Source organism: Arachis hypogaea, chromosome 11 (assembly GCF_003086295.3).
Source record: "Arachis hypogaea cultivar Tifrunner chromosome 11, arahy.Tifrunner.gnm2.J5K5, whole genome shotgun sequence".
Lineage (NCBI taxonomy): Eukaryota > Viridiplantae > Streptophyta > Magnoliopsida > Fabales > Fabaceae > Arachis > Arachis hypogaea.
Genome location: NC_092046.1, coordinates 34,448,429 through 34,471,282, shown reverse-complemented (window position 1 = coordinate 34,471,282; position 22,854 = coordinate 34,448,429). Strand labels below are relative to the sequence as shown.

The window sequence follows — 22,854 nt, the reverse complement described above, 5'->3', positions numbered from 1 at the left end:
TTACTTTTAGGGATGTTTTTAATAGATTTTATGTTAAATTCACATTTCTGGACTTTACTATGAGTTTGTGTGTTTTTCTGTGATTTTAGGTATTTTCTGGCTGAAATTGAGGGACCTGAGCAAAAATCAGATTCAGAGGTTGAAGAAAGACTGCTGATGCTGTTGGATTCTGACCTCCCTGCAATCAAAGTGGATTTTCTGGAGCTACAGAACTCAAAATGGCGCGCTTCCAATTGTGTTGGAAAGTAGACATCCAGGGCTTTCCAGCAATATATAATAGTTCATACTTTGGTTTCTAGACCACGCAAAAGTTCTCTCATCATTAACACAACAACATGCAAGCAAAAGGATATGGCGATTGCGGTGAGGAACACGCATCTGCAATGGTGCCTGGCGAAAAGAGGCAGAGGAAGGAGGAGATTGAGGGTGCTCCACCACCATCTCCAATCTTCACTGGTGATGTCGCTAACGATGCTAGTAGCAGCGTCACGGTCAATGCCTCTGCAGAAGGGAAAGGGAAGGCGGTTGCAGTGATGGAGATGATGAACGCGACTCCACTAGATCTGATCTGCGACACCAGTGGTGCAATGCTCTGAAAACCGAGATGAGCAAACGGCAACTACATCGTTGCAGAGAGGAAGCAAGCGGACTTCTCTGGCGCGTGGGATTATGGAACCTATTTGGGAGGAGATCGCAGAAGAAGATGAGGCTGGTATGGTGGAACTTGGAAGAGAAATTAGGGTTGAGGTGTGGTGGCTGGTGAATGAGGGAACTGGGTCTCGCTGTTTGCATAAGGGGTTGGGTAATTGTGTTACCGGGTCAGCTAGTAAGTGGGTTGGGATCGTTTAGTTTTTTTTTTGCGCCATTGTAAAAAACGGTTAAAAATCCGGCCAGTTTGACCGATTCACCGGTTAACCACCGATTCGACCGATTTTTCACTGATTTTTTGTAGACTGATTTTTAAGATCAACCGGACCGGCCTGGTAACCAGTTCTCGGTTAATCCGGTTGAACCGGCCGATCCGGTCCGGTTTTCAGAACCATGGAAATACCCAAACAACACTTCGCTATTCTCCTCTTATATTCCAGAGTCTTTGATTTTTGTCTTTACTTCACTCTCTTTTCTTGTTCTTGTTCAAAGTTCAAACCGGTTTTAGTTGTATTATGTCTTCAATTCTTTCATCTTTGTTTCTTCTTCTAATTTCTGCGTCACGCATATGCTCGCTTCGTAATTTCAATTTATATAAGTAGAGCTAGCGCCGGGCGTTTGGCCCAATAGAGAGAGAAAATAGTAAAATAAAATAAAACATCACAGACAATTGAACAAACGTGGAAGCAGCACAAGAGAAAGAGAGACACGAATTCCAAAGAAGAATGGAGGTGACGGAGAACAGTGTTGGAGCCATAGATGGACCAACGAATCCCATGGTCACTCCTCTGCTCACGGATCTCTATCAATTCACCATGGCTTACGCTTACTGGAAAGCTGGCAAGCATCAAGAACGTGCTGTGTAAGTGTTCTTTCCTTTCTTTTCTTTTCTTTAAATTTGCATTTTCTTTTGATGCTTGGTGTTTTGGTTTCTGAGTTTGCTGGAAATGATTTATTTCTGAGTTTAGTCTTTAGGGTTAGTGTTTGTATTTTAGTCACTGGATAGTCAACATATTTTGGAGATTAGATTGGACTTGGTAGTATTAATTTGTCTTAGATGCATGGTGGTGTGTGTTTATGTTAGAAGATTTGAATTTGATTTCAGGTTTGATTTATATTTTCGGAAGAATCCATTTGGTGGAGAGTATACTGTCTTTGCTGGTTTGGAGGAATGCATCAGGTTCATTGCTAATTTCAGACTCACAGAGGATGAGATCAATTTTATCAGGGAAAGTTTACCTGGTTCGTGTGAGGTAGACCAAATTATGATTATTTTCTTGGCCATGACATTAATGTTTCATTGTGGGATTGAGTAGGATGATTTCATCTTAGGTGTTGAGTAAAGTTTTTCTCTTGTTATCATTTCAGATGTTACGTTGAAGACTTTTCAATAAAGGAAATGATAGTTATAGTAATTACCAATTAGATTGTAGAACTTGTGTAGGCAATAATAACTAGGTATAGATAGATTAGAACTGTTTGTATTGTGAGTAATTAAGACAAAGGCAATTTCTTCAGTTGGTTGTTAAAGGGATATTTATCATTCTTTTACAATTTTATAAAATATTTCTTATAATAGCATTGGGCTATGCTTAAGTCTTGACAACATGGTTGATGACTGTATTCACCGTTATTCTGTTAAAAGTTTTAATGCTGCTGGCATTTTGTAGTATGGAACCCTTATATATAAACCATAAGTTATTTATAATTGATAACTATTATTTATTCTAGGATGGATTCTTTGATTATCTCAGAGGAATTGACTGTTCTGATGTTGAGTTGTATGCTATTCCTGAGGGATCTGTTGTTTTTCCTAAGATACCCCTGTTGCGAGTTGAAGGTCCAATTGCCGTGAGTACATGCTACCATCAAATACTCACTCTAAATTCTTTTTTATATAGTTATTTCTTTTAGACAACTTATTTCTTACCTTACGTTGACTTTCTATACTGTTCAGGTGGTTCAATTGCTAGAAACACCATTTGTGAATCTTATTAATTATGCATCATTAGTTTCTACAAATGCCGCAAGACACCGTAATGTTGCTGGAAAATCCAAAACTCTACTTGAATTTGGACTACGAAGGGCTCAGGTTATAAAGTCTTTTAAAACCACTTTTGAATGTGTAATTTTAGGAAAAATTGCCTTTTTGTGTTTATTAAATTAATGAAATTCTCATTTTGACTGTATTGTACTCAGGGTCCTGATGGGGGATTAAGTGCATCAAAGTACTGCTATATCGGTGGATTTGATGCAACCAGGTATTATACTATCAATAATCAATTAAGCAATTATTTCCTATATTTCCTAGCAGCATTTATTTGCATTTTTAATTTCAATGTGGAAATGTTCATTATACTATGTAGTTCTAACCGTTAATGTTCTTGAGTTTTCATGGAACTACAATATTAAAAAACATGTTAGTATATTCCAATATGTTTTCAATTATATCATCAAATATAATTCTAACTGGAATATTTGATTAGAGCATTTAGATCAACATGGTAAACTCTTTGTTGTATAGTTCCAATGTTGATAAATCCATGATCACAGGTCTGAAGAGTTTAGTGTTGCAGTAGTGCTAAATCTGCTGAGTGGCATCTCTAACCGAAATCACTTTATTTTGTCAAAATTAAAACTATCATGTTGCAAGATTTAAGAAATTATCTCAATTATGAAAATGAATGAGATGTAGAAGGGAAATGGGAAACTTGTATGAAGGGGAGGGAGAGATTGCAATTAAACATTAACTATCAAAATATCATGACATTCTTTTTATACCAGCATTTCTATGTAATAGTTTAATTATGACGAGGAAATTCTTGGTTAAAAATGGCACAGAACCTTGCATGACTATTTGGCTTGTTAGATAATCCAATTAAGAGAACTTGAATTGATCACCAAAATATCATTTTATTGTTGATCTCCTTTTGTTACTATTTTAAGTCATTATTTATGTGATGAGATGGATGTAACATTATCATGTGAAGTTTTCTATTGGTTTTGGAGGAACCCTTAATTTGTTTTCTTTCCTTTGAGATCATTTGCACTTGGATTGTTCATCTAAATCGGTGTGGTTTGCAGATGAATAAAGTAAATTAATCCCAATATTGAGAGATAGTCTAATTAGGTTCATGTGTACATTTTGGTGAATATTATATGCTCAGCTACTTCCAATTGAACACATAAATTGTGTTTGCACAATGTGGTAATGTATGGAATATTAGGGGAAAGTCACCCTTGCAGTTGCAGGCCTCACTATACACCTTCGGGTATGGGGTAGGGCACTCAAAAGAAAGTCAAACATAAGAGAAAAAAAAAAAAAAAGCGGGGGGGGGGGGGGTGTTGATCTTCTTAGTTATTATTATTTTGGTTTCTAACCTTTGCTTCTGTGACCTTTTCATGTGTCCTAAACAGCAATGTTGCAGCTGGAAAGTTATTTGGGATACCCCTACGTGGTACTCATTCCCATGCCTTTGTTAGCTCATATATGGTGTGTAACCATTTCACTGAAGCTTTATAAATTTGTTTGATATTTCTTAAGAGATTTTTCAAAGGCAATCCCAGCATAGCCTTTTTCTCTTCTCTCTTTCAATTAGTTTGTGAAAGAATATTTCCAAATTTTTAGTGGGTGCAAAAGTCCATGATAGCTAACGGAGAATTGTTGTTTAGTGGGAATATAGATATAAATGTTATTCTTCCACAATGTGCAGTCAAAGCAAAACTGCAAAATTACAATAGATGAAACTTTAAACTGTTTATTTTTCTTTTTAATGGTGGAGTTTCAATCTAGTTTGTTTTGATAAATATCGTTACCAAACAAGCTGAACTGCCTTTGGTAGGTTAATCTTTATGTGATTACTTTTGTTGGCATTATTTTATGTGACCTGTCACATTTTTTGATATATAATTTCACTTAATTCTATGTGTACCTTGTCTGTGCTGTCATGTGCAGAGCCTTGATGAGATTATAGACAAGTCACTTAGTAGGAAAGATGGTTCAAGTACTTGTGAAGATTTCGTTAGTCTTGTTCAAACATGGCTGAACAAAATACAGGTGCCACCAGGATATAAACATTTAGATCATAATGTTGCCTTTATATTATAGTTCTTTTTTTGTCGTTTATGCCAAGATATAAACATGCTAGGCTCTTTTCTTTACTAAATCAATGCATATCAAATGTTTATACATGAACTCTGTAATGTAAAAGTCAATGTTTGCACACAACGGATGTTCATGTTAACTACTGCACATGCTAGCATTGTTCTAGAGAATTTTGCCTATTCTGGTTTGTTATGGCATGAATTTTGGAAGCCAAAATATTGTTGTGTTTTTAATATAACTAAAGAATTCTTATTTAGAAGGCCAATGAAATTAAAAGAAAACATTCAACTGGTGATGGCATGAATGTACGCATAGCAATCTGTTATAGAAAGACTTATGCCTTTGTATATGTAAGGTAATTGGCAAATGTAACTGATTAGCACTATATTAGGTTCACATGATTAAAATAAAGCAATATCTAGTATAGTGGCTAAAAGATGCTTTTAGTCTTTCAGATCATGCCTATGTCACGGGCAATATACGCTTCTGCTTTGGAAATGTTCCACAAATAATAATAATAATAATAATAATAATAATAATAATATTATTATTATTATTATTATTATTATTATTATTATTCTAGAATATTTTATATTATGCACTCTTAAAAGATCAAAGGTGATGTAATAATATTATATTCCTAATATTTATACTTTTTTATAATTGTAGATTGAAAGATTCATAGTTCACTAATCCGTGTTCCTAATGTGCAGTGGTCAAGTTCATTGCATGGCATTTTTGGTGAGACCAATCAAAGCGAGTTGGCAGCATTCATATCATATGCACTGGCATTTCCAGATAGCTTTCTTGCCCTTGTGGATACATACGATGTAAGTATCTTATTTGCAACAGTCTGTTTCTTGGACATTATATATATCATCTGAGCATCCTTTTATCCAGCAATGTCCAGTAAGTATGGAATTGGATTTATGGTACCTTGCTTACTCTTTCTTTGCCAACTCCACCTAATGGGACAAGATTAGGGTGTTGTTTCTATTTATCTTTCCTTTATATCTTTTGTGAAACGAAAACAAAATGTTTATGTTTTAATTGGGATACTATGAATTGCATCTGTTTCCCAATCATGATTTATATTTTAGTCTGCAATGATTGAGAATAAAACTAAGAATTTGCTATAAGCTAAATGATGGGAATCAATTCTTCTGGGGTCTGTATCGATTTGGCTTGAGAGATAATAGGCGAATCACATAGCTTGCATGATTTTTGAGGGCAAATAACTGCAATATGAATGAATGAGATCTGTTCTAAGACATTTGTGTGTAGGCGCCTCATTATTTCCTCTAAACATATGTATGATATTGATTTTCAATTTGCCCAACTTCTCATATTTAAGATTGGGTGGTGTAAGACTCAACATTGGGGTACATCGGACAAATGCTGACATTCTTAAATTGGTGTAAAAGTCACTTTAAGGTCCTTTAGGCTGCGTTTGTTTTGAGGTACTGGGACTAAGACTGGGACTCGTATTATGTTTGGTAGTTACAGACTAGAACTAAAATTTCAGTCTTGGTGTACAAAATTTTAGTCCATTCAGTATCTCCAGAAAGTTAGGACTCGGGACTGGAATTTTTGGAAATGGAGACTGAAATTTTATTAATATTTCTTTCCTAAAATGTCCTTATTTGAAATTTCATATTTCAAGTCTACTCTTTACAATCCATCCATTACCAAAACTTTCACAGCCTTCACCTCTCACCCACATCACCACAACTCTGCTATTACCGAATTTCACCACCACCAACAACAATAATACCAAAAACAACAATCTCATAAACATATGTCAAAATCAGATTCAACAATCTAATAAACAAGAGGATTTCAAAATCAAAATAGAAAAGAGAACATTGGGGCAGAAAACAGAACAGAGGGAGGCAGAAGAGAGGAAGGAAGAGGAGACGGCGACAACAGAGAGAGGAGCCGCTGGCGCCGCCGAATAGGGAATGGAGCGAACGGTGTCAGGCTAGAGCTTAGGTGCTCTGGCGAGAATTTTCAGTTTTTGGAGCTCCTCGAGAGGAGGGAGCCCGGTGGGAGCCCAGATCAAAAACTCAAACTCCCTTCAGCCCGGAACTGGAACAGAGGCGGCGCGGTGAGCACAGGGAACAGAGGCGGCATGGTGGACCAGCAGTGACGCGACTAAGTGCTTGCGATGCGACAGGACGGAACGAACATGATGGCAGACACGATGGTGGTGGGTGTTGTCGTTGCTGCTGCCGTTGCCGTGGAGGAAACCGCCGTTGCCAGTTCGCCAGAGAAAGAGGAGGACACAAATGAGAGTGAGTGAGTGAGAAAACAGAGATAGGGAAAGGGGAAGGAGCTAGGAGGATGGCCAGGTAGGGTTTTATTTTGAATTTTTAATTAGTAAGGGTATTTTAGTAATTTCACTTATAAGTCTTCATTTTTATCCTAAACCAAACAAGATACTGAGGCATAACTCAGTTTTGTACACTTTACACTAAATACAATACAGAGACTAAGTTGACTTAATTTAGTTTTTGTCTCTTAGTCTCTATCTCCCTTCCAAATGTTACCTTAGTGATGTGATACACTGATACTTATTTCTGACTTAAATGTTGTTAACACATCTGACTCTTCAACGTCTGCCTACTAGTTCATACCGATTTTTTTTTATTGCGATATTATCTTAAATTTGAAATTGGACAAGCTTTTTTTCTTTTTTCTTTTTATTATATTACTCATCAAATGTTTATTATTTTTTAATAATGTTTTAAAGCAACTCATAAATTTCTTATTTCTTTTGTTCATTCCTTTTGTTTCTTCTTAGACAAGCTATTTCTTGAGATAATTTCATTTTTTTTGACAGGTCATGAGAAGTGGAATCCCTAATTTTTGTGCAGTAGCGTTAGCTCTCCAGGATTTAGGGTATGAGAGAAAGTTTCTCTTGTCTATTACTGCTATTATCTCCTTGTAAAGTTTAAAATCATTTTCTACATAGTTCTCGTTGGATCAAGCACTTGGCACTTTGCCAAAAACTATAGCTTTTCGGAAGGAACTGTATTTCCTTATAGTTTTCTCAAAACTGTATCTAGCTTAAGGTATTCCAGACATTATAGGTAGATTATGGCTTGCTATGATGTTTGTTATTTTCAATATGAAATATTGTAGCTGTTAATTGACTGTAATATCCCTTCTTACATGCACTGGGTAGTAATTTATAATGCATTGGTTCAAATAGTATTATATTAACTTGCCTCTTCCTGTTTACAAAAGAAATAAGGGGAGTGGAAAAAAAAAGGAAAAGAAAATAACCATGTGATCCCCCTTGTCATTCAGTACTTAAGTTTTGGATGATTTCCTGTGCAGATACAAAGCTGTAGGCATTAGATTGGACTCTGGTGACCTTGCATATTTGTCTTGTGAGGCAAGGAAGTTCTTTTGCTCCATTGAGAAGGAATTTGCAGTGCCTGAATTTGGGAAGATGGCTATCACTGCTAGTAATGACCTCAATGAGGAAACTATAGATGCTTTAAACAAACAGGTAAGTATTCATTACTAACTTGAACCTGTACCTTTCTGCCTATTACTAACAATGTAAATGCTATCCTAAAAAGTTAGAGATTAAATTGGGTGGGTAGTTATTCTAATGCTTTTTTCCTAAATAAAAATATATAGGTGAAAATTTGATTGACAGTAGTTATATTCAATATTATAAATTCTAGTAAATTGATACATATAACATGTTTGTGGAGATAACTAGTGTGCATAAAATGCAGTAATATAGTAATATTGTAAAAGTATGCTTATTTTAGTGTTGCATATTTGTGTACCATGGTTATCTGTTAGTTTCTGGGTTTATGTTTTACAACATTGAGGCACAATCTTATGATGGTTATCTTACTCCCTCAATATGTTCATGCCATTTCATTATTCATAATTCATCATTCATTTTCATTCTCCTTAAAACTTCCAAATGGACCTTTAAGTGCTAGAAATATTTTGTCTATTAACCAAAAGATCAATAAATTAAGGTGTGATTAAAAACCTCGTTATTTAAGTGTAGAACTTACAATTTTTTATCAAATGGGAAGCTGTATCCTAGATTCCTAGCACCAGATGATGTTAATAATATAGAATTGAATTTGGACATTTGGTTACTATAATAAGTGCTCAGGAACTATGTATACTATCTGATTTGCCTCCTTCAATTTACTTTTTGATTTATCCAGTCCTTAATCTGCAACTAAACAAAACTAGTTAAAGGTGAATAGACCGTAACCCCCAGCCAGATAGCCCAAATCGAAAAATCTAGTCTCTTTGGTGAGTCTACTGGCAAAATAAGTGATAGTTCTCAATCCAAATGTGTAATGCTGACTTATTAAAGAGAATATAGAGGTCATTACTTTCTTCAGAAGATATCCTCTCTTTGATTGGTTTTGTTTGTGTTTGTGTGAGAGTGGATGATGTAATGGAAGGAAAATGATATCTTTACGTTCAAAGAGGTGTTTCTCATTTGCACACCAACTTTATCACCATTAGATTAATTATGGACCCCACTTGATTCTCACTTACCCACTCTCTCTACCTTTAGATCTCAGGTGGTAAAATTTACCCCAAATTGGTTGTGCAAGTATCATTACGTGTAATGAAAACAATTTTATTTAGTGATTTGGAAAAAAGTGGCGGGGGGATTAACAACAGGTCTAGCCTCAATAATGGGACTTAGTTGGTTATTGTGTCTTGAAAAATTAACAAAGGTAAATGATTAATCATCCTACCCTTCGCATTTGTTTTTGATTTACTCTACAGGGTCATGAGGTCGATGCCTTTGGAATTGGTACATACCTGGTCACATGTTATGCTCAAGCTGCTTTAGGTGTAGTTTTCAAGTTGGTTGACATAAATAATCAGCCTCGTATCAAACTTTCTGAAGATGTGTCGAAGGTTTGAATATGCTGAATTGTAAATGTTATTGTAATCACATGTTGATTGTTAATTATAATCCTTTTCTCTGTTCCTTCTGCAATCTAGGTCTCTATTCCATGTAAGAAACGAAGCTATAGGTTGTATGGTAAAGAAGGTTATCCCCTGGTAGACATCATGACTGGGGAAAACGAACCATCTCCTAAGGTATTTTTTTTTACACTATGGGTCATACTATATTCTTTCTTTTCCCTGGGTACAATAACCAACTTATTTAGGTTGAAGCCTATACTTATTTACACTATTGTACGAGAAGAACGAGAAAATTGTAATGTTTGGGTTGAAGCCTATACTTATTTATCTATTGAGTTACTCTCGTCTCTCTGCCACACTGATAAGGTCCCTTCTGGTCCAGCCTTACCTTAGGGTGAGCTGGACAAAGAATACCCCTTTTCTGTGCAATTATTGATAGTGAACTTTCATTCATGTAAATCCATATCCAGTGGCTATTCTTCACTCTGTTGAATAATATAAATCATCAAGACTAAATTATCTATTTAGTTCTGTAAAGATACATGCGAATTCAGTATAGTCCCTGAAAGATTTTTGACGTTAAGTTGGTCCCTAAAAGAATACATCACATCAATTCAGTTCTTTAAAGATTTGTTACATTAATTTAGTCCCTGAAAAAAGTAAATTCCACGTCAATTTAGTCCTTAAAAGAATGAATATGATATCTACTTGGTGTCTTTTTCATCGACTAAATTGATGTAAAAAATCTTTTAAGAATTAAATTGATACGACGTGAATTCTTGAGGGAGTAAATTGATGTTACAATATTGAGTACTCAATTGATATCATATCACATGTATCTTTGAGGGACTATCAGCAAGTTTAGTCTAAAATCAATTAATGATTAGGAAGTGTTGCATTATTGAATTGTCTCATGCCCTTGCAACACTATGGTTTAATCCTATTGGCTAGCCATGTGTAGTTAAAAAATGGCGGCACAAACATAATTTAGTTATTCTTATAATTCATAGGTGGGAGAAAGGATCCTGTGCCGTCATCCCTTCCAAGAATCCAAGAGAGCATATGTGGTGCCACAGCAAGTTGAGGAGCTTCTAAGGTGCTACTGGCCTGGTAATTCAGGTGAGAACAAATTACCAAAAATCTGGATATCAATTTGGTGGTCATTGATAACTAAAATTCTCTGTATGCTCAGCTATGTTTGAGTTTTGATTTTGGAGGGAAATAGAGGTTGAAATGTGAAGTTTTGTCCATTTTCCTCCCCTCATTTTCTTTCCACTTCAATGATTTCTTATTAATTATTGTAATTTGTTTGCATGCTACATTTGCTACACGCTGTTACACCATAAGCTAAGACATTAAAGAATTTTATGAAAGATATTCTCTCATATGGCAATGATACAGTTGTCAAATGTATCATTTCACACATGAAATGAAATGATCATGTGTTATCAGGTTTTCAAAAGTATTTGAAATGGCTTATGAGCATTCATTCATCTGCATTTCAGATATGCAATTAAGTAACTTAATGATTTTATTTTGAAGATAAAAGACGGGAAACTTTGCCAACTCTAAGGGACATTAGGGAGCGATGCATCCAGCAACTCGAACAAATGCGACCTGATCACATGAGGAGGCTTAATCCAACTCCATACAAGGTCACAGAAACTATTATATGCTTCTTTTATTTTATTTTTTTCTTCTTGAATGATTTTGAATCTGAATTCCTTTTTCCTCGTTTATGAGCAGGTTAGTGTAAGTGCAAAGTTATATGACTTCATTCATTTCTTGTGGCTCAATGAGGCACCGGTTGGGGAGTTGCAGTAATAATAAAGAAAATAAAGTAGCATATTATGAGAACCTAATAATTTGGGCAAAGAGGATTTCAGTAAAAGAAATTCCTGTCATCCAGTATAGCATAGATTCAATGTGTTTTTACTTTTTAACTGTATTTTAAATTGTAAAGGAGTAATTATTTTTTTTTCCAGCCCTAATAATCTATCTTTACCTTTGACCGCAATGTTAATTCATGACTTAAAGTTACATTGTTGGCATTTTTCTGTTGAAATATAAAAAGTACAGTGCGGAGAGCGTGATATATATGGGTGTAATTTATCCTTTCTTTTAATCTCAAAATTGTATAATATTTCTATAAAATATCTAACCCTGAAGAGAAAGAAAAACCATATGTAACTGAAATAGATCGAGTTCCCGTTTATTTCTATGATTCTAATATATTATGCTTTTGAAAGAAGAACAAAATGTCCTTCAGGATGAAAAAAAAGGTGATATGTAACTAACTAAATAGTTAAATACACCCTTTACAAGAATATAAATGTTAGAAGTCTTATGGATTTGTATAAATGGACCATTAACTTTACACTTTTATATAAATGAAAAAGAAATAGAGAATTGTATATAGGGTTTGTTTGGATGATCTTTTAAGAAAAGATTTTTTTCGAGTTATTTTTTTTTAAAAGATCTTATGAAAAAGTATAAGTAATTTTATGTTTGGGTATCTCATGCAAAAAGATCTTTTTATCTATTAATTATGTTTGGATATAACAATATAAAAATATTTTTTTGTTTATTTATTACATGAAAAACATATTTTTTTTAAAGAAAAAAGATCTTTTAAAAAAAGATGTAAATTATAGCTTCTCAAAAAAATATTTTTTTGATTTTTTTAGTGCTTTTACTTTTACTACTCAAAATTTGCCAAACATGCTAAAAAATAAAAAAAAAAGCTTTTTTCATTGAAAAAAGATATGAAAAAAGATTTTTTTTTATCAAAATAATGACACCAAAACAAACACATAATTTCTATACTATTTATTTTATCTTTATTTTTACGAGGGGCTCTATACTTCAAATGTTTTCTTTTTTATGAATAACAGGGCTAAAGGCCCAGAAGAAATCCGCATGGTAATACAAGGGATACAAGCTGGTAATGCAACTCTCAGCTGAAGAGATTTTTCTCTCGTCTGGAAAGTCAACCCAGAACGCCAGGTTCTAAACAAGCAAATTAAGCACAATCCCAACACAAACATATCCAAATCATGAACCATTCTACCATTCCATCACTTAGACCATATACTATACTAGGATAGAGGAAGAATAGCAATAACCCTTTACTTAAAGCCCTTCACCGAGAGCTTTTCACCCATAGACTTTCCACCCATCATCACCCTCACCAAGTAACATTCGTCGCCAGCATTGCTTCTTGTTAGACCACCAAAACACAGCAGTAACAACCGCATAACACTATCGTGTCACCATCATAGCAGCCAGGCATTGTTCCAAGGAGCAGATCACTACAAATCAGAGCAAAATCAAAGTGTTAACCAAGTCAAATGGACAACTTTGGAATACATCCAATTGAAGGGAAGACGATCTGTCTGATTCTCAACAAAAATGCAGGATATGTTCCAGACCAGCTCAACTTAGTGGGGAAAGTGTTGTCAGATAAGGAAGTAAAATTTAAGATATGCAAAAATACCTTACTCGGCCTCTGGGACAATCCGACTGGAGTGGCTATCACAGAAGCGGGGAGAAATAAAATGCTCATTAGCTTTAAAGACATTAACTATGGATTAAAGATTCTTCGCAACGGCTTGTGGAATATCAGGGATAGTCTAATAAACCTACAGTATTGGTCTCAAGATGTTTCAATCTATGAGGTAAGTCATGAATACATGGAATTCTGGATTCAGGTACATAGAGTTCCAGTTGATTACATGAGAGTGGAAACAACTAGAGCCATAGGCAATATGATGGGAATATTGGCAGAAGTCGAGAACCCAATAGTGGATAGTGTACTAATGAGAGAGTTTCTCAAGTTCGAAGAAGCGAGAGATGTCACCAAACCACTACAAACAGGCTTCTGGATAAAGAGAGGAGAGCGTCTTAAGGCGTGAATTAGCTTGATATATGAAAGGCTACTAGATGCATATTGCCTTAACTATGGCATAATAGGCCACGATAAGAGAAGCTGCCAGAACCAACCGCGATGGCGATGTGGGACCCCAGCCAGCCTCGATACACGATGGGGATTGGAACCAAGCATGTAAAAGCCCTGAACGTCAGCTATGGAGATAAGGATGAAGATACAGAGAATGCAGTGGGAGAGGAAGAAGAACAAGTGCGTGTAAGGCAAACATTGTTCACTGAAAGTGCGAGAAACAAAGGAAGCGAGGACAGTGAAAAAATCCAGTGGTTAAGAGGGAAAGTTGGGGAAGAAGTTACCTCAAAGAAAATATGGATAGGTACAGGGGTCATTATTCGGGGCGGGGAAAAGGAAAATAGAGGCGATGGTATAGCTAATCCACTACCACAAGGAAGAATAGCAGGAGAGGGAGATGCAGCAATCATCAATCATCTCAAAGAAGTCATACTTAACATCAGAGAGAGTAAAAAAAAAATATTGAAAAGAGTGAGGTAGGAGAAAATCGAAAAAGCTCTACATCCATGTAAAAATTACATGCATGTTATCCAAATTCTTTTCACTCCACGCCCTACACAGTGGTTTGTGTGACACGCGCCTAATCCTAACGTATATAACCTAATCCTTATTTTGCGAGACTAACATTTCTCAACGTAAACCTTTCCATACAACGTCAACCTTTTTCGCGTTCTTCTTTATGTTCTCCTTCTTCTTCTTCAACCTAATTAAATTCATTGCTCTCCTTTATTCGCGTTTTTCTTCTCTGCATTATGGATTTGGATTGACTTCAACGTAATTAGCTTTGCCGTTTATTTTCTTCTTCGTTTTCTTCTTCGATCTGCACTTCTGAATTGAAACAATGAATGAATCAACTTCAAATCAGTTGAATGAGTGCAATTTGGACAATTCTTCCGAAACGTATCAATTTGATGAGGTTTGGATTATTGAATTTTGAATCTAATTCAATGGAATGAAATTGCTAATTTTATTTGAAGAGAATTGAATGGATTGAGGTGATCTTTATCTGAATTGAATTGAATTAAATTGATAATATGTAACTGTGAGTGTGAGTAACTGTTACTAACTGTGAGTAATTGTGAGTAACTTTTCGGTTCGGTGAGTACTAAAGAGTTGATTTACCATGTTCATGTTTTCGGTTTAGTAAGCAGAAAGGAGTCTAAAAAAAATTGGACGAATATATTCTATTTTGTTCCCTAAGCACTATATAATTGTTTCACCGTAATTAAGATTTCGGTTCACCATAATTAAGATTTTGGTTCACTATGTAGACCAGCTGTGTTGTGGATGAAAAATTTGTTCCAAAGGTGGGAATGATTTTCAAGACATTAGAAGAAGCTGGAAAGTTCTACAAACATTATTCCAAACTTGTTAGTTTTTTTTTACCAAAATAAGGAACACGACTCGGGACGGAGACAAGATTAAGAATCAACTAATTGTATGCTTGAGAGAGGGGAGGTGGAAATCAAAGATATCTCCAACTTTGAAGACAAACCCTTCAGCTGGGTTAAATTGCCCGGCCAAAATTTACGTACTTATAATGAAGGATGTTAGTCTTTGGACAATTTCCAAAGTTATTTTGAATCACTCATATCCTTGTTGTCCAGACCAGGCTAAGATGCTCAAACAACACAGGGAACTTAGCATGTTCGTGCGTCGCACCATTGAAACCCACGAAGAAGCTGGAATCAGATCGAGCAAAACTTACCAATCATTTATGGTAGCAGCTGGCAGCCACCGTGAACTAGGTTTTATAGAAAAAGACTTAAAAAATTACATCACAAGGGAAGTACGGAATATTTCCGAAGAAGACGATGCCAAAGAATTTGGGAAGTACCTAGTTAGAATGAAAGAGAAGAACCAAAATTTCTTCTTTGAGCTCAACCTTGAAGGCAATCACTGCATTAAACATGCATTCGGGGTTGATGCAAGAAGTAAGCCTGCATTTGATTATTTCGGAGACGTGGTTTCATTTGACACCACCTATAACACAAACAGGTATTTGGTTCATTCAAACATATTTTTTATGTTCAGTGAGTGTATATATTTCGGTTCACCATCTTGTGATTTTTATTTATGCAGGTACAATTTGGTTTTAGGTTCTTTTGTTGGCATGAATCACCACGATCACTTGACACTTCTTGGATGCGCGCTGATGAAAAAGAGGACATCCAATCATTCAAATGGCTACTTGAGTGTTGGTTACATTGCATGGGAGAGAAGGCACCAAAAGGTATTTTTACTGATCAATGCGCATCGATTCAAAGGGCAATTGAGCTGTGCATGCCAACAACAATTCACCGCTGGTGCATCTGGAACATTATGAAGAAGATTCTAAGAAAATTAAATGGCTACAAGGGGCACATTGATATTGAACAAGAGATGAGCCATGTTGTTTGAAACTCTTACACAAAAGACGCATTTGACAGAAACTGGAACGATTTTCTTACAAAGTGTGGCCTTGGAGGCAACAAGTGGCTTTCAGGTAATTGAGGTTTCAATTTCAATTATTTTTATGCTCATATTTATTTTCCCAAAGCATGCACTGTTTTCGGTTCACCAGACCTTATAGTTTCGGTTTGGTATACAGAACTGTACGAGGATCGCCATATATGAATTTCGGTTTACTTGGAGCACCACTTTTGGGCCGGGATGAGAAGCACGCAAAGGAGCGAGAGTATGCATTCATTTTTCAACAAGTTCATCACACGGAATAGCTCGTTGAGACAATTTGTAAAGCAATACGACAATTGCCTAGCAAGCAGAGAGCAAGCAGAGAGAGAATTCGATGCTGCAGATTTTCACATCGTGATACCGTGTGCAACAAAATCAGCAATAGAGGCACAGTTTCAGCATGTATATACCCATGAGAAGTTCAAGAAAGTTCAAGCTCAATTCAGAGGTAAAGTAAACTATATCACAAGATCAATGCATTCTACCCCAGGTTTTACAACATATGAAGTAATAGAGCAGGTTTCCAACTCCAAATTCAATAAGTTTGTTGTCACCTACAACGCAGTATCACAAGATGTAAAGTGCCATTGCTTGCTGTTTGAGTCTAGGGGTATATTGTGCCGCCATCCCCTAAGTGTCCTAAGCTTTGAGCGAGTGGATAACGTGGCATCGAAATACATATTGGAACGTTGGAGCAAGAACATAAAGAGGAGGCATACACACAGTAAGAGTAGCCAAGATGAACCTCTACTAGAGCCAAGAAGTAAGAGATTTGACGAATTGGTGTTTCGGTCACACAATATATGTGAATTTACATCTGATTCTGAAGAGTTGACCGAAATTTTGCACCGAGCATTTGACAAGGTCATGGCGGAGATGGGAGAATATCAAGGGAGAAGCAAAGGAAAAAGTTTGTTAAACCACGAAGAAGCGACATTAAGCAATGTGAATGACCTTCAAAGCCCACCACGTGTCAAAACAAGAGGTCGGCCCAAGAACAGACTTGGATCAAACCTGGAAAAAAAGATCTCAAATGCCTTGAAGAAAAAGAAAAAGACAGCTCCAAGCGAGGTAAAATTGACTTGATTTTGATTAGTTAAAAATTTAAATGTTCATTTTGCTAATACACAATTATGTCTTTTGTAATTGAACCTTTTAGACTCTGGATCATCGATTTAGTCAAGCTCCACTCTTTACAATACACCAGATATGAATTATTCAAGAGAGGATTTTACAAGTTTTATTTTTTATTAATGTAAATTTTTGTTCACCCATGAGCAAATTTCGGTTCACCATGGTTATAGCAGGTTTAATTTCTAAATGTTGATAGTCTTTAATGAATAGTCACTTTTTTGTGAAATTCTATATTGATATATGCAGTTTTTTTATTCATCTAGTGTATTAATTTCTAAGTTGAATAATTATAATTTGTTTTTTGGTTCATGGTTCAGAGTTCAGAGTTCAGGGTTTAGGGATTAGGGTTTATGGTTTAGGGTTTCAGGGTTTAGAGTTTTAGAGTTTAGGGTTTCTGGGTTCAGGGTTCAGTGTACAGGGGTTCAGTGTGTTTCAAACTTTCGGTTCACCCTATGTATTAGTTTCGGTTCACCGTGTTCATGGTTGAGGGTTTAGGGTTTAGGTGTCTTGGGTTTAGGGTTCATTGTTCAGGGTTTTAGGGGTTTAGGGTTTACGGTAGGGTTCAGGGTTTAAGGTTTAGGGTTTAGGGTTTAGCATTCAGGGTTCAGAGTTCAGTGTTTAGGGTTCAGGTTCAGAGTTCAGGGTTCGGGTTCAGGGTTTAGGGTTTAGGGTTTAGTTTTTAGGGTTTTAGGGATTTAGGGTTTATGGGTTCAGGGTTCTGGTTTTAGTGTTTAGGGTTTAGGGTTCAGTGTTTAGAGGTTCAGTGTGTTTCTACCTTTCGATTCGCCCAGTTTATTAATTTTGGTTCACTATGTTCTTTTAGAGTTCATAATGTATTGGTAATCACCCTGATTTCTTTCACTGTGAACCTGCAACAAAACAGCAGCTAGGCAGTTCCAACAGGTATATAACAAGACAAGGAGTAATCCATCTTGAATTAGTATATACATTAACATTAGATATATACATTAATATTAACATTTACATTAATGTTGACATATATAAATTCAAAAGAAGTAGTGTCTGCTTTTTTAAACAAGTTAAACAAAATATTGTTAATTAGAACCATTCAAACTGCATTGAAAACAAGTTATAACAAAATACTGTTAATCAGATTCACTTGATATTTCTAAATCGTCAGAACAATTTTTTCTTTTTTCATGAGCCTCTTTTGTCTTGTTCTTTCTGCCAGCGTTATATTGTTGAATTCCGATTCTGATTTGGATTCTGAAAAGGATTCTTCTTCCGAAGAAGAATCCACAACAAAAAATTTCTTTTCTTCTTTCTCCCTTTTTCTTTTCTCTTTTCCCTCTTTTTGTTTTCTATACAGAAGTCCCTAAAACACAAAATTATTTAGTTAGCATAGTATTTGAAATGAGGAAATACAAAAATAATAAGGTGAATCAAAATGACCATAAACACTGAACGGAACGCAATTCATGTGATGAATAATACGTGATAAACATTCAATTATCAAGAAAAATATTTCTGCATGTACAATGATTCAAATAAACACATTACCATTGTGTCTGTTACTTCCTCAGAAATCCAGTCGAGCATCATCTTCTTTATCCAATAGGCCACCCACGGTGCCGGGGGAGCATCAAGTCCATCCAAGCGAGGGAACTTGGTTTCATGGAAGTATATTAGCATCAAAACAAAAACACAGCCCTCAACGGACTGTTTCTTCCCCTTTCTCTTGTTTTCAATTCCATTCTTCAAGAAGCTGAGCACATGACTTGCCCAATCCAACTATCAGATGTTGTCCACATAAAAGATAGGTGGCTTATGGATCCCAGAGGCCATGCTTACCGTCGTCCGCAGCAAGAAGCACTTCTGTACGAAGATGACAAAAGTCCTGTGAAATTTTTGCTGGTTCTCCTCCCTTTCAACACTCATATTTAGGACAGACTTTGTCAAAGTCGCTAACGTAACACATTTGAGGCTGTCAAATATTGCCTTGTCTTCCTCATTCAGTTTGCGATAGTCAACCTTTTTAGGAAAACAATCCCCTACAATATTTTAATAGCAACAAATGAGCCAAAAAGGTTCAATTTAATTTTTTATATACCAATGAACCGAAATTAAAGAAAGCAATGAACTGAAATTTAAGGGAGGAATGAACTGAAAATAAGCAAAAAGTGGAAAGTGTATTACTGCCATGGCTTATCCCCAGCGCAGCTGCTAACTTGGCAGGTGTTATGTATATTTTTCCAGGGAGAGTTTTCAGGTAACCATGATACTCCTCACAGCAATCAATCAATTCTCTTAAGAGGGCGTGAGATACCCTAATTTCTGGGACATGTGCCAGGGCACCGAATCCCATTTCTTTAACTAAATCTTTCTTTTCCTGACTCATATTCTTGAACAATGTTGCTAAATGATAGTATTTCTCCATGTAAAAGAAGTACTGAACAGAGTAACAACCAATTTTAAAGCCCTAGTTACACTATCCACTGAACTGATTGAAAATAACAACAAATTTTATTCCAAGCCCTAGTTATACTGTAAAAATGCATTCACAATAGTTCGATCTTTTAAAAAAAGCAAATCAATCTAGTAAACCTAAAATGCAACTAGGAGAAACGCGACATTGCAAGGTTTCAAGTGAACAGTAGTTTTCTCACACCTTTGGTAGTTTTTTTGTTCGTTTGTGGTTGTTCGTTGCCAAATCTTCTAGCTATTCTTCTACAGTAGTGATTTTTACAGAGAACGTGACTGAAATTTCAGTGATTTTGAGAGAGATTCGAAGAGAATGATTGGTTTCATGCATTTTGAAAAAGGAATGTTTTATTATAATGAAGCGTGTGGAAGTCACATTTATTTTAGTGACGTTGGAGGTGGGTAAATTTATTTGGGCTTGGGTCAACTTGTGATTTAGAGTTTATGGGTTCAGGGTTCAGTATTTAGGGGTTCAGTATGTTTTGGGGGTTTAGGGATTTGGGTTCGCCCCGTGTATTAATTTTGGTTCACTATGTTCATGGTTGAGGGTTTAGGGTTCAAAATCTAGGGGTCTAGGGTTTAGAGTTCAGGGTTTAGGGTTTTGGGGGTTTAGGGTTTACCGTATGGGTCAGGATTTAGGGTTTAGGGTTTAGCATTTAGGGTTCAAAGTTCAGTGTTAAGGGTTCAAGTTCAGAGTTCAGGGTCGGATTCATGGTTTAGGGTTTTAGGAATTTAGGGTTTATGGGTTCAGGATTTAGTGTTCACGGTTCTGGTTTTAGTTTTTAGGGTTTAGAGTTTAAGGGTTCAGTGTTTTTCTAACTTTCAGTTCGCCCAGTGTATGAATTTCGATTCACTGTGTTCTTTTGGAGTTCTAATGTATTGGTAAATACAGTGATTGCAATCACTGAGAACATGGAATAAAACAGCAGCCAAACAGTTCCAACAGTTATATAAATATTAACATTTGATACATACATTGATAATAAGAATAGATATATACATTAATATTGACATATATACATTTGAAAGAAGCATTGTTTGCTTTTTTAACAAGTTATACAAAATATGTACAACTACTATATGCATTGTTTGATACATACATTGACATATATACATTTGAAGAACAGTTATATAAATATTAACATTTGATACATACATTGATAATAAGAATAGATATACACATTAATATTGACATATATACATTTGAAAGAAGCATTGTTTGCTTTTTTAACAAGTTATACAAAATATGTACAACTACTATATGCATTGTTTGATACATACATTGACATATATACATTTGAAGTATGCATTTTTTGCTTTTTAAACAAGTTAAACAAAATATTGTTAATTACAACTAGTATATGTTATTTGCTATCTAAATCCCCAGATGTGTATTTACAATAAGGGTTGGAGAAGAAAGCAGATGGCTTGGTGAGTCTTATTGCTTCAGATTTCGAAATCACTTGGTCTCTGATTTTGTTCATTTCATGCAAGAGAAGATTTGGACCATATTGGTATCTGAAGTCATCAATGTCTTTCTGCATTTTAATTGAAATGAATTAGTTACATAAGAAATGAACCCAAATGAAATAAGAACAATATCATTCAAAGGCCTAATCATAATGTAAAAATGCAATCACAATAACCATAAACCCTAAACACATTAAATATCAAGTAAATCAAAATCACATTAAATAACAACAAATTTCATTCAAAGCCCTAGTCATACTGTAAAAATACAATCACAGTTACCCTAAATCCTGAACAAATTAAAAGGAGTCCACCGAATCAAAAAACATTCACTTGGTGAATCAAAATTATATGAGCTACCGAACCGAAAATTGTTTATGTGGTGAATTTTGTTGATGAATTTCAATCAACAAGAATAGTTTTATGCATGGAAAAAAAACTATTGAACAGAGTAACAACCAACTTCAAAGCTCTAGTTACAATATCAACTTAACTGAATGAAATAAGAAAAGAAAAAAGTTTATTAATTTAGAAAGTACTTACTTGTGTCCAAGCTTTATATTTATATCCCTTCCCGCTTTTTATTTTTTGTGGATCTATTGTTTCGAGCCATTTCATCACGAATATTCCACAATCATAGCTAAGCAAGAATTGAGTATAATACGATCAATAGTATCTAAAATAAAACAGATTAAAAATAGTATTATAGAAGAGAAAGATTCTTACTTTGTACGTTGACCAGTCAATTGGATATACTCTGCTTCCTCTCCCAGTCCATCCTCCATTAAGGGTTTCGCCCTAGCGTACACCCTCATCTGGAAAATTATTAAACCCTGAAAGAGACAAAAAAAAGTAAATAAATAGAACCAAAAACAATCAACAAAACTCCTTTCATGTACAGAATAATTTGAATAATTTACAAGAAAATAACTTACAACAAATTTGTTCAGTTCCTTTTTCGAATCAGGTATATCTTCTGGCTTCTTGTTGATAGGGTCAAGGACATAGAACTTCTTTTTGTTTACATCAGCAATCCACAACCACCAATGCCCTCCATTGCAAATTGGGACAAATAGCTGAATTTTTGGAAAATTATAGAATATTTCAGTCGAAACAATAGCAAACAAGAGAATTATCAAAGAATTTTTAGAAATTACAACTTAAAAATGGATGCGATGCAAGTTTCCTTTTGTCAAGAAACTGGCGGTGGTGGGCATACTGGTCAATATCAAACCTGTAGGCTTTGTTTGTCCTCTCATCAGTGTACTTCATGCCATATCTTCCAAACATAAAATTCTGCAAAATGAACATCAATTAAATCACATTTCTACCGAACCGAACACAAATCATATGCTGAATAAAACATGAAAAACATTCAATCATCAAGAGAAAAGTTTTTTTAATACAAAAGAACTCAACAGAAGACATAAGAATCAGGTGAACCAATATTTACATTCTGACCGAACCAAAAAGTAATCAGCAGTGAATAGGAAATTTAGCTTACCACAATATCCTGCGGCACAATACATATTTGTTCCTGATACCGCTTAGTTTTTATTTCGTTGAGAATCATGTTGTGTATACTAACCACCTACAGGATGAAAATTTATGAGATATACTATATAAGAGTGTTTAAAAAAATCATTAATATTAACGCAATTGGAAAAGAATTTACCACGGCATGCACATCTTCTTTGGGCATTAGAGATAT

The 22,854-nt window shown here is 35.2% G+C and overlaps 2 protein-coding genes and 1 long non-coding RNA gene across 3 annotated transcripts; 2 read left to right on the top strand and 1 right to left on the bottom strand.

The window, feature by feature from the left end:
• The first annotated feature begins 1,079 nt into the window (after positions 1-1,079).
• On the top strand, positions 1,080-11,780 carry LOC112720667 (nicotinate phosphoribosyltransferase 2). The gene is made up of 15 exons (XM_025771699.3): positions 1,080-1,510; positions 1,754-1,901; positions 2,380-2,499; positions 2,606-2,740; positions 2,848-2,909; positions 4,066-4,141; positions 4,604-4,705; positions 5,467-5,583; positions 7,596-7,654; positions 8,096-8,270; positions 9,539-9,673; positions 9,761-9,859; positions 10,696-10,804; positions 11,228-11,340; positions 11,432-11,780. Exons 1-15 carry the CDS (start codon positions 1,374-1,376, stop codon positions 11,507-11,509), a joined length of 1,665 nt encoding a protein of 554 aa, XP_025627484.1. The 5' UTR covers positions 1,080-1,373; the 3' UTR covers positions 11,510-11,780.
• Positions 11,781-12,546: 766 nt separating this feature from the next.
• LOC140176344 (uncharacterized) lies at positions 12,547-14,121 on the bottom strand. The gene is made up of 2 exons (XR_011867482.1): positions 13,182-14,121; positions 12,547-12,996 (listed from the first exon to the last, which is right to left on the bottom strand). It is a non-coding gene; the product is annotated as an uncharacterized lncRNA (long non-coding RNA).
• A 1,368-nt stretch (positions 14,122-15,489) lies between these two features.
• LOC140176091 (protein FAR-RED ELONGATED HYPOCOTYL 3-like) lies at positions 15,490-17,276 on the top strand. Its single transcript, XM_072205958.1, has 7 exons — positions 15,490-15,641; positions 15,726-15,876; positions 16,073-16,128; positions 16,234-16,320; positions 16,477-16,499; positions 16,588-17,082; positions 17,257-17,276. Exons 1-7 carry the CDS (start codon positions 15,490-15,492, stop codon positions 17,274-17,276), a joined length of 984 nt encoding a protein of 327 aa, XP_072062059.1.
• The last annotated feature ends 5,578 nt before the right edge of the window (positions 17,277-22,854 follow it).